The sequence below is a fragment of the Taurulus bubalis genome (genome assembly GCF_910589615.1).
Source record: "Taurulus bubalis genome assembly, chromosome: 19".
Lineage (NCBI taxonomy): Eukaryota > Metazoa > Chordata > Actinopteri > Perciformes > Cottidae > Taurulus > Taurulus bubalis.
The window spans coordinates 7,001,118-7,013,313 of NC_136607.1; the positions used below are offsets into that span (position 1 = coordinate 7,001,118).

The following is a 12,196-nucleotide window of genomic DNA, read 5'->3' on the forward strand; positions in this document are numbered from 1 at the left end:
CATTTTACTTCTTGAAACCAAGTACCGGTTTGTCAGATAGGTAGGTTAGATAGTAGTAAAAAGGGAGGAGGTATCACTCTCTTCTATTTCCGGTAATCAAAAGGGTGATGCAAAGGAACCAATGAAACGGCACGAAACACTAGTAAACATGCATGATAAATTATGATTATTATTCTACAAATAGCCAATGTGCACATTGGAATTCAAGTATATATCTAAAAAGGAAAGCACAAATAACTAATAGCACAAATTATACAACATTTTACACACTTTATCAATACATTTGAGGATGATGTTCAATCTTGCCTTTGGGAGCAATAGTTTGATAAACAAAAAGTCTTAATTTAAGGTCCAGTTGCTAGCATTTTTTTCCTGGGCTTTTAACCTCACCTCACTGTCTTCTTTAGCGTGAGTGAGTTTGCTCAGTTCTTTTGGAACAATGATTTTGTGACAATGAATGTGTGCAAAAAAATACAACATGAGATAGAGCTGAAATCTCTGAAAAAACTGCTCAACTGAATAATTAATTTCTATTTGTGTTTTCTGCACTTTATGTTGTGCTGTCGTGCAAGCTTAAAAACAGGGTTAGCGGTTTCAATAACAGTGAACCAATCTTCCCAATAGACGATCTTTAGAAGTCCATTCGTTGCCTGTTCTCACGTGATGCATGTGTTTACATCCGGGTTCGTGTAGTTTAACTTCCGGAGCTGCGCAATGGGAGTCAGCTGACAGTAGTAACCAACCAGCGGGTGTAACATACTGAAGAGACGCTGAACGGAGGAAAAAAAAACCTTCCTCTCTCTATACTTTCCGTATCAACGGCGGAGAACCGGACAGCCGTTGTCCCCAGATACCCGGCCACGTCTTCCCGCCTTTCGCAGGATGAGTGTCGGTGCTCCGAGAGGCCTGGCCAGCTCGGGGCAGAAGCCCATCGCGGAGATCCTCCACCCGCTATCCGCCGCCGAGGAGCAGCTCTCCGTCACCGTCACCGTCGGAGGGGACAAGGTAGGGTCCGCTGGGGCTGTTCTGAGACCAGTTTGAGACACACCGAGGGATGGAGAGAGGAGTACGGCTCACCAAACTACTGTGTACACCGACCTGTTTTTTGGTCTAGTCCCAGTACTTGTAGCTAAACCCATCAAATAAGTAGGAGCAAAGTGATGGAAGTTTAACGGAGGAAACAGGATAAACATCCCTTTTAAGCCTGGCTGAACCGTTTAAGTCCCTGTTTCATGAAAGCCATGTCTCATAAACCAAAATCAGTGTCTTAGCTAGCTCACGTTATATCTCGTCAAAGGTCCATAAAAACAAACAAGACCTTTTAACTGGATGATGTGTTTACACGTGTTGCGTTATAGTGACTCCTGTTTACACATATTATTGGTTAGAAAACAGATTTCTCTCGTTCCACTTATAGATAAGGGACCTAACATCTGGAAGCAAGGATGTACCAAACAAAAAATAAGCTTTGGTTATTTCTGTTTTACTGGAAGAGTGCCACACTTATGTTGTGCAGTTGTTATTGCCAATAAGAGATGCTGTGATGCTTTCTTTCTTTTTGTTTTGTTTGTTCATTCATGAATAGCCAGAGACAACCAGAGGCAAAAATAACCTCCACACTAATTGAAAATGTGAAGCCTGTTTATGCCACAGACCGTGTAAGGCCCACGGCCGAGGAGGCAATGCTTCTGGTCTGTTAGCACAATATTAAAGCCGTCTGTCAACACACTGCAATAAAAGTGGATGGACATTTAGATTATGTGGCTTGGGAACAAGTGATTCCTTCTTTGGTGTGGATCAGATTTTCTTTCAAACCCTTTTTACTTCAACTAGTAGAAATACTAGGCAATATGTTGCACATATATCCCATGATTGTCTCTCATTTTTGTGGATCTTTTTGCAGATAAATTATTTTGATGAAATACAGGAGTATTGTGCTCCCTTTGTGGAGTCGCATTATATATTTAGGGTAGAGTCTTTGCTTCTCATCTTATTTCCTGAAGCAGAGGTTGGGGCCATTTAGTCGGCCCCTTTCACCGGAGATATTTTTGACACATCGCAGCAGGAAAAGCACAGGCGCAAATGGTCAAATCAATAATGTCTGAGTTCCGTTGAGCTGCTTCGGTTTCGGGCATTGCTGGCTCACTGTCCCACCTGGACCTTCTGCATAGAGCACAGCCATCATTAATGTTATGCGTAACACCTGTGGTTTTCCCACTCTGACAAGTCAACATGTCGGCTGAGAAAGCGGCCTATGAAGATGGTAGTGTGACTATGATGAACAACCACATACACGTTTTTCAGCAAAACCTGTCCAATATGTTTTGAAATAACATTTAAGTCCTGAAATGCAACACGTAAACTCGATCACAGTTTAACGAGGACAAGCAGAACTCCACGTTATATCCCTTCCCCTCTTCCCGATAATGATTGTTGTTACATACATACATCCTCACATGACAACAGTATAATATATAATACTTTCAGATTCTTTCCTTACTGTCTGTCTGAGTGTGGCTGTGGCGAGGCAGTGTCCTGGTTGTTCATTCACAGTGGTGTGATGCAACGCAATGCAATTATCTTAACTGTGATTACCAGTGCAGGTTAGCGCCACAGTCTAAAAAGTGCATATGTACAATGTCAGCATCTTGTCTGTGTGTGTGTGTGTTTCTGTGTCTATACAGAGTAGCAGAGAGGGAGAGGTGTGAATAAAATGTGTGTGTGGTCAGAGTGTGGAGGTGCGCGTGTGTGTGTGTGTGTGTGTCAGAAAAAGTGCTAAAGGTTGAACATTAGTTGCTTTCCCACACTTTCACCATAACCTGGAACAAATGGGTTTGTTCCTCGTGTGATGCGAGCTGAGTCTGCTCTGGTGAGACTGTTCACCAAATGAAATGTGGCTGTACAGGTTGTTTCAGTGAGTCTTTTTTATTTTGTTTATATTTTCTGATCCAGTTTTAATGACGCTGCCCTGCTGACTCTTTGTTTTGTCAACCTTCCTGCTGCAGTGGTTACATTTGAACCTTTTTTTTTTACATTTAACATTCTGTTGCCTGCACTCCCGGTTGTTTGCTAAACAAGATCTTCAGAGTCCCTTGAAGTCCCTGCAGCAATAGCGTATATCAATCCATTGTAGAGATGTGCTTTTCTCACAGGTTGTCCCTTCATTGTAGGAGTAACACTTTCCACAGCCTTCACTTTTGTCCAGTTATTTGCTTTTTATAGCTTTCTTTTGAGTGCTCTTGCTGTGTTGGGATGGAGCCTGCGGGACACATTTGTTGTTCGCTCTCTATTTGCTGCTATAGAAAGCACTGAAAACGTGAAATTGATAGAACAAGTACAACGGCACATATTTTACACCAAATGATGTGCCGTTAGTGGAAGTGTGCCGTCTTGGAATAGTCTATAGTTTTCCATCAGTTTGATAGTAATATTGATCTGAACAGATACTGCACAGGAAAACATATCTGTCTTTTATGAAGTAGTCATCATCTGTTAATGGAGAAAAACAAGTTAACATACTAACAGTCTCTTTAAAAATATATAATAAAACTAATTTTATTCTTTTTTTGGTTTGTTGTCAACCTATAGATGGTATAGCAAACCATTGACCGCTTTAAGGCTGTGGAAAAGTATCCCCAGTCCAGAAATGCTCCATTTCGCCGCTCTCATCCATCATTCAATTAGAGAGCTGGGAGTCGTGTCAGATGAGGTGGGGTGTGTGAGCAGCAGCAGCCTTGACAAGAGCCCCATTGACAGATTGAAACTACTGCATCGCCATCGGCCATCAATCTATCGGCTCTTTGTTTTGCAGCATCTGAGTTTGATGTCACTATTTGTCTCTCTCCGCGCAGGAAGCGGGGATGACCAACGGCACGCCGGTCGAGACGTCGAGTCCCGCCTCCACGTCGTCGCTGTTCAACCGGCTGCAGCTGGACGACGACCTGGAGGCAGACGTCCGGGACCCCTACGCCGAGACCGCAGAGACCCGGGACCTTTTTGTCACAGTCGACGACCCAAAGAAGCACGTTTCCACCATGGAGACCTACATCACCTACAGGGTCTCCACCAAGGTCTGCTATTGGCTGGTGTCATGGTAACACTTGGCTTTCTGAGGACAGTACTGTGATAAACTAACGGGGTCATAGTGTTTGTTTACCATGTTTTAGCCATCAACAATTACTGCCACCTATTTTTCAAAGCATCCAATTAATATATCTGCACCATTTGGAGTAGGTAATCAATCCCAGTGAGCATTTAGCCTTCCTGGTATTGTTCATATTTCCTCTTATTTCTCATGTTTTGTTGTTTCATGGTTGTTTTTAAAAAAAAAAAAAAAAAAAAAAATAAAAAAAAAACTCTCCTTGATGGTGTGTTCAAGGCAAGTTTTTTTTTTTTTTTTTTTTTTTTTTTATAAACCAAAGTGCTCTGAGCTGGCTGTGAAAGCAAGTTTTCACTTTACTCACTGATTTACTCACAATGTATTTTTCATTTTTAAAACTTCTTTTAGATTTAGTCAGTTGAAAACATTTCCCTTACCAACGTCATTTATTTTTGTAAATATGTACTTACTCTCTTTAAGCCATGTGTCAACTACAGGATTGGACAGTTATAGCAGAAGCAGCGGTTTCAAACTCCAGACATGCAAATCTCAACATATTCGGGCACAGATTGTATCCCAGGGGTGATGGAACAGACGGGCCTCTAACGAGGAAGTCACGTCCCTCTGCCTTCCCATAAAAAATGTATATTCCACAGGGCGGATGCGTTCAGTGACCTATGTTTACCGAGTGGATCCTCTGTTCCATCCTTCACATCTGCCTGCCAGTAAACAGAGCAGCAGCTCTCCGAGGCACCACTTAGCCCGACGGGACTACATTTTGCTCTGACCTTCAGCGGGGAGTCGTAGCTTTGGTGTAATGAAAGAGACGGCTTCGGAGGGAGACGCTGCCAGAAGCTGCCGGGTCGCATCGTGACGACAGTTGCTATGTGCGCTCTTGGTGCTTCGACTCAGAGGCCGTGGACAAATATCGCAGCCCACTATGAACACAGTGTTAATTAAGAGCATGTGGGGGTTGTTTGTTCACACAGTATTGTCAGAGAGAGAGAGAGAGTGTGTGTGTTTGTGTCAGCTAGGTTTCAAGGTCAGTTAGCATGTACAGTTATCCTACATTGGCTGAGACGTCCAGGGACACGCCCAGCCTCCAAACTAATGTGTACTTGTGCATTGTGTCCTCAAGTGCTGTCTTCTTTTAGGAGGTCATTCATATTCGGTATCCTCCCAGCTAACAAAGCAAATGTGTTTTGTGTGTTTCTGTTTTTCTTCTTCAGACATCACGGGTAGAGTTTGACCTGCCGGAGTACTGCGTGCGACGGCGCTACCAGGACTTCGACTGGCTGAGGATCAAGTTGGAGGACAGCCAGCCGACCCACCTCATCCCTGTAGGTCCAATGAGCCACAGCGCACGCTAACGTCCTGGTTCCTGCTGAGAAGCGCCTTATTTACTTTTCTGCTCCTCCTCTTTCCCTCCTCTTCATCTCCAGCCGTTGCCGGAGAAGTTCGTGATGAAGGGCGTGGTGGATCGTTTTTCAGAGGAGTTTGTGGAGACGAGGATGAAAGCTCTGGACAAGTTCCTGAAGCGGGTTGCCGACCACCCCGTACTCTCCTTCAACCCTCATTTAAACTCTTTCCTAACTGCCAAGGTGAGACCACGCAAAGTTGGAAAGTTCACCATTTGATTTTTAGGGACAAGAAAACTATTGATTTCTCACTATGAGCAACACGCAGACACATTCGGGTCAGTCAGTGCTTCTCCTGTCACATGCTTGCGCCGCACTTCATTTAATGCGGCGCCGTGTCATAGTTAGTGTGTTAGTATGTACATTTAAAAACAAAACTAATCTCAGCAGCGATTTTACAGTAAAATGCAGGACCAGAAAATACGGACACTCGGCTTCTTTTTGAGTGTGGGATCTGCCATCAGTCACACATTTAGTCTCTAAGTAGCTGAGACAAAAGACAAGACTTTATTGATCCCAGCAGGGAAATAATGTTGTTGCAGCAGTAAGATAATTGGATTCAGAAAAAGTGGAGCATGAGCGCACGACTACCATAAACTATGTAAAATGGGTGACAATAAAATACTAGCTAATAAAAGCACGAAAGCAGCTGTGGGGTTCTTTTTAAACGCGCATGGGACAATTTCTGCACATTAATTGTAGGAAAAGAATGATATTAACATCTGTGGATTAGATTATTATTTAAGATTGGGATAAATTGGATCATTTCTGTGTTTACATCCAAAACAAAAAGAGTCGTGTTGCTCTGTGAACACATGGCTTCATACCGATGTAATTTGTTGTCACTGTGTGTCTGCAGGACCTGAACAAGCGCCAGGGTCTGGCCCTGCTGACCAAGGTGGGCGAGTCGGTGAAGCACGTGGCCGGAGGCTACAAGCTGCGGGCGCGGCCGGCCGAGTACTGCGCCATGGGAGAATACCTGGACACCTTCAACCAGAAACTGGGGACCATCGACCGCATTGCCCAGAGGATCCTCAAAGAGCAGTCGGGTACCAGAACAATCATTTTGAGATTACCTGTATCACCTGGAGGTTGCTGATTCTTCCATCTTTTTATATATATTTAGTTTAGGCCTTTTGGCTTTATTGGACACTTGTTAGTTCTATTGGAACTTGGAAAGGGACCTTTGTTGCATATCATACCTCTTATGCTGAGTCATCTTTTCAATGTTATTGAGGGACAAGCGGGCTTGAAAAATGGTTATAAGCCAGTTAATTGATTTTCTTTTCTTTTTTATTGTAATTTTTTTTTTTTTTTATATAAAATTCAGCAAATGAGAAAAGCATTCTACCAAAATAGTAATTAATGAGCAACATAAATTAATGGATACATTAAAACTAGATAAATTAATACAAACGCAACAATTTTTTTATCTCCCATTTACCAATTATCTTCCCTTGTGGCTAAACTTTACATACTGTATAAGCCCTGGTTTGGAATCAGCACTTTCTGGCTAGAGAACTGAAGCCACTTGTATGTATATTAGGCACCAGGAAGCAACATTTTGAAACCGTTGCATGTGCTGCTTGCAAATGACCTCAAGTAGTGTACTACTAAGTGTATACTCCAGTTCTTCTGAGTAGACCTGCCTACTAGCAGGTATTGTCTCTTCTAAGTTACATTGTGCTTGTGGTTAGCTCACGTCATGCAATCGTTCGGTCTCTACCCGGGTGGCTGAAACTAGATTGTGTGAATTTAACTGCAGTATTGATTCATTGCTGTAGTGTTTGGTTAGAGGGGAAAAGCCACAGACCTTTGGTATCATGGTTGATAAGTGCAGTCTTAACTCATGCATGACATGTGATCTTGTCAATACCTGACATCTGCCGTATGAGACGCTCAATGTCACCATCTGTTCGGGGTTTAGATGTGATGCAGTCAGAGCCTTGAGAACGAGCCTTGTTTCCACATTATTCCCGGAGATGAGATGGAAACTCGGAAGTGTAGATAAAAAAAGAAAAAAAAAAAAGAAGCAAATGCCATGCAGGCTTTACTTAGCAGCCCGGTGTTTAGCGATCACCCTCTCTCACGTGTAATTTAGCAATCCAGATTTTTCCATTGAACATGCCAATCTCTCCATGTCGGCTGTGAGGAAAGAGAGAAAGTTTCTTTTATTGGTCTTTCAGTCAGCAGTGTAAAGTATTCACTGCTCAGCCTCCAAATCTAGACACAGATTACCCACAGGTCACTAAGGCAAAATAATCTGAACTGTATAAAGGAAATAAAGAGCATAACTCTTCTTTATTTCCTGTTTGCCTGTCTAACCACTTCTTCTTCTTCTTCTACTACTACTACTAAACCCCACTAGAGTACCTGACGGAGCTTCGTGAGTACGGCACCGTGTACTCCAGCTGGGTGGGATCAGAGGACGAGCTGCGGCGCCCCCTGGAGGGCGTGGGCGGCTGCGTCACGACGTGCTGCGGCGCGCTGGAGGACCTGGGCGAGAGCATGAGCCAGGACTTCCTGCCCGTACTCCGAGAGTACGTCCTCTACATAGAGTCCATGAAGGTGAGCGGGACGAGGGACGTCAGACATTTAGTTCAGTTTTGTTGGTGTTCTACGAGCTGAATGCAGGACAGCCATTAGCCCTTGTGGCCAGCAGTTTGTATACAACCCAGAACAGAAGTAAAACACAATGTATTTTTCATTTTAAAAACCTCTTTTACATTTAGTCAGTTGAAAACATTTCCCTCACCAACGTCATTTATTTTTGTAAATATGTAGTTATTCTGAATTTGATGCCACCAACATGTTTTAAAGAAGTTGTTACACACAAGAATTGAAAAGAACTGTTTCACACGCACCTAAAATATCTGTCTTTTTCCAGCTATGAGCAGCTCCTCCGTTTCTTTTGTTTGAGAATAGTGTGCATCAACACCACACTAAAACAGAATAACGAGTTGATGTTTTGTGGTTGATTACAGAGCGTTTTGAGGAAGCGAGACCAGAGCCAGGCGGAGTACGAGGGCCGACTAGAAGCAGCCGTGTTACGCAAACAGGAGGACAGAACGCCAGTAAGCCTCTTCCTTCCTCTCATCCGAATCTGGAGCTGCTACCGCACACACGGAGGCCTTAAAACTGCTGTGTTCACCGTGACCATTTTCGGGAGTGTCTGTATGCAGTTCACAGAGTTCACTTCACACTATTACTTTCTGTGACGAGCATAGTATTAAACTGGAAAATGTAAAAAATGAAAGATGGTTGATAATCTCTGAGAAATGCAATCTTTTAGCGCTTATTGAATTTGCTGGATATCTTTTGTCCAGATGCCGTACTAAACTACATTAAAAAAAGATTCTCCGGATTTTAGAGGGAGAACTGGTCAAAGTCTTCTGTCACTTTGTCAAACTTCTCATATCTCAAACACAACCCTCCCCTCCAAACCCCCCTGCACCACCTAGAGCACCCGGCTGCAGCCTGTAGTTGTGTGCAATGTTCCCTGAACGCCCCTGTAGCTGTAGCTTTCTCTGTTTCGCCGTAGATGCCGCTCGAGGTGGAGAAGTGCCAGGACAAAGTGGAGTGTTTCAACGCTGACCTGAAGGCCGACTGGGACCGCTGGCAGAGCAACAAGAGACAAGACTTCAAACAGCTTCTCACCGGCATGGCCGACAAAAACATCAACCACTATGAAAAGGTACGCAGGCTGCTGTAAAGCACCGTTATGACTTTAAAAGGACTTGGACTTTAAATCTCTTTGGGGAAGACGTGATTGTCTTGTAATCATTGATCCAAACACTTTTTGTATACAACAAATTAAAACGGGAACGGATCATATTCTCTGTATCAAGTGAGCGCTTGAGGGCTCTGTTGTGGACATGTTGACATCGGAGCTGGGCCAAAGCACAGACACCTCTGAGCCGACAAATTGTTATTCTGGGTGCCATTCCAATACCCGAGATGCCAAAATATTTTTTACGATACTTTAAAAGATGTTTTGATACAAAAATATGACGCAATCTTATTATTTACATAAAGGGAAATGTGCTAAGCTTGTACTTAAAAAGTCTTGTATTGATTCGGACCCCATGTCACGTGAATCAGTTGACTATATTTCAGATGTCAGGTCCATAGTAAACACCTATGATAAGAAAACAGTTCAATAATCTAGTGCAGGGGGCCTTCTAGTTCTGTTGGTTATCACCGGACCGTTTACTCCCCGCCGCCGGCAGACCACTTTTCCGAGAGGAGAGCAGAGGGGTGTCGTCTGCCGGTGGGATGCCGGATACAGCTGTCAATCATATCATAGCCGTGCTCTAAAGTATATCCTGCTTTATGGCCTATTTTACTGGTCAATAGTTATTTTGTGAGGACATTTATTAAATTATTAGCGTCAATTGATGTTGTATTGCTTGCCAGACGCTAGCCAGCTTTGCTAAGATTGATTTGGTACAAATTACTTGTGGTAATGTCCCACTGTGCAATTAGTTGGGCCCACGTGTTTCATCAAAGTCCCAAATAATGGAAAAGTGGTTTCAGAACATTCACCTATTTTACCGCCATGGATATACTAATCCTGAGTCCTCTGTCTCTCAGACCGAGACAGGAAAATGTCCAAATATACGGTCGTTCCCGTTCCGAGACCAGGGCCTCATGAAGTGGTCTTGAGACCGAGACGGATCTCGAGTACAACACTGCCGCTGTTTACCAAATCGAGCTTCGTTTAGTTCCGCACATCCTCAGGAAACACAAAAAGCTTCATTGAAACTTTTATGAAGGACCATAAAAGTAAGACCGAAATGACTCCGTTCTACATTTAGTCAAATAAGCTCTCAGAGGATTAAAGGTTGGAGACCGTAGTAGTAAGCAGATCCAACAGAGCGCTGTCTGAGCTGGTAAGAGCCGTCTGTTGTTGACCTTTTTATTTATCTGCAGTAGATTCACTGAGCATGAAGGCTCTTTAGTAAAAGAAATATCATCCTGATCTCACTGCAACAGTTGCACACATTCACACCTGAGAGTTGCTCAGTACAACAACAGTCTGAAGCAATAAACAGTCCAATTCCTTTCTCAAGGGCACCAAAGTGGTGGCAGCAACATTTCCAGAGGATAAATACTGTATTTACATGAAGCTGCAACAGGTTAAATATGTCTCTTGTCTCACTGCATCCACCTCTTTCCCTTCCTCTTCATTTGTTCACTCTGTTTTCATCCATCTCCTCCCTCTGCAGTGCCAAGCAGGCTGGGAGTCCCTCATCACTCTCCTCCAGGACAAACAGACTGAAGACAAAACGAGCGAGACGAACTGAAACATCTCCTCTTGCCATTGGTCTCTCTCTCTCTCTCTTTCTCTCTCTATCTCTCTCTCTCTCTGTATAACACACACTCTCATGCCAAGGAAAAGGAACAACCAGGCAGCAGATTTGAATGCTGGACTTTGCCCCCTGTTCTCCAGCGAGATGATTGTACAGAGGGGAGTCGTCTCTCTCTCCGAGATCTGACCTGCAAAGGAGGTAACAAATGGTACATTCTTGGACATTGGAGAGACCTGCTCTGTACAGACATGTTCCCTTTTCTACTTCACATTTCTATTTACAGTCGGTTGCCAATGCTGCAGGTGTTTTATTTAACCGCGGTCTCAGAGAGGCATGCTTCCTGTCTGTCGCTCTCCATGTTCGCTTTGAGCCAAACGTGAAGGATTAACTCTTCAGCGACCAAGAAAACCGATAAGATCACGGAATGTTGCGTGAGTGTGAAGTATGAGGTCGTTTTCCTTTTTCCTGTCGGGATGTAAAACCCTTTTTTTATGTAACACAAACAATACTCACCATATTGGCTGTAAATTAAAATCCAACATATTATACTTAAATTAAAGGGTCCTACCTGTTATTGTTTTTGCAGGTTTCAGCCCATAAACTCCTGTTTGCCATTACTGTTGGCCTTTTTTTTGTTTTTTCAAGCGTTCATAAATCTTATAGTTTGTCCTTATCTTCCCCGCAACCATTGTTATCATGAAAATCATTGTCTGACCTGAAACTAACCTTGTCATCAGAGCTTTTGAACTTGAGTTGAACCACAAGTGGTGCAAAGGCATAAAAAAAAGCAGGAGGTTGGAGCAAGAAATGTCAAAAGGAAACGTCAGTAAAAAACAAAACAAAGAGATGAATGCACATGAAACGAAGCCAAAAGCAAAATGAGAGTTTTCCTTTAGCAGGAAGGGATTTTGTTCAGGGTCATTTTGTGCTTTTGTCGTAGCAGCACCACCTGGTGGTTGAGATGAAAATAGTTTTCATACTTTTGAAACCGGTGGCTTCACAGTGTGCTACTTCTGTTGGTTTCTCATGATATCACCTTTTTGAGTTTTTTGCCAAGGCCATTTCTGTCTGCTGGAGGGATTTCCCCTCTCTTCAAGGAACCCCTTAATGTTGGTTGAGGATGCTAAATGGTGCAACAGGCAGATTTACCCAAATGAAATGAACACAAAGGGAGTTGAGAGTATAATTTATTGTCTTTAAACAAATGAGTCAAATGTAATTTTCTTGCAGTGATCTGCCTAAAACAGCGCAAACCCCACCAGACATTCCCAGAACCACATTTACAAATACTGATTCTAGCTTTTGTTCATTTCATCGCACTACAAAACACTTGTGTAATGATCATTTTGGGTTTTTTGAGTTTCTTC

The 12,196-nt window shown here is 43.1% G+C and overlaps 1 protein-coding gene across 1 annotated transcript; it reads left to right on the forward strand.

Annotated features, from left to right (window-relative positions):
* Positions 1-882: 882 nt before the first annotated feature.
* Positions 883-10,823, forward strand: snx30 (sorting nexin family member 30; the record flags this gene model as incomplete). The annotated part of the gene is made up of 9 exons (XM_079235642.1): positions 883-1,005; positions 3,852-4,070; positions 5,329-5,439; positions 5,542-5,700; positions 6,377-6,566; positions 7,886-8,085; positions 8,502-8,591; positions 9,059-9,211; positions 10,746-10,823. The coding sequence occupies 9 exons, from the start codon at positions 883-885 to the stop codon at positions 10,821-10,823; spliced, it is 1,323 nt and encodes a 440-aa protein (XP_079091768.1).
* Positions 10,824-12,196: the final 1,373 nt, after the last annotated feature.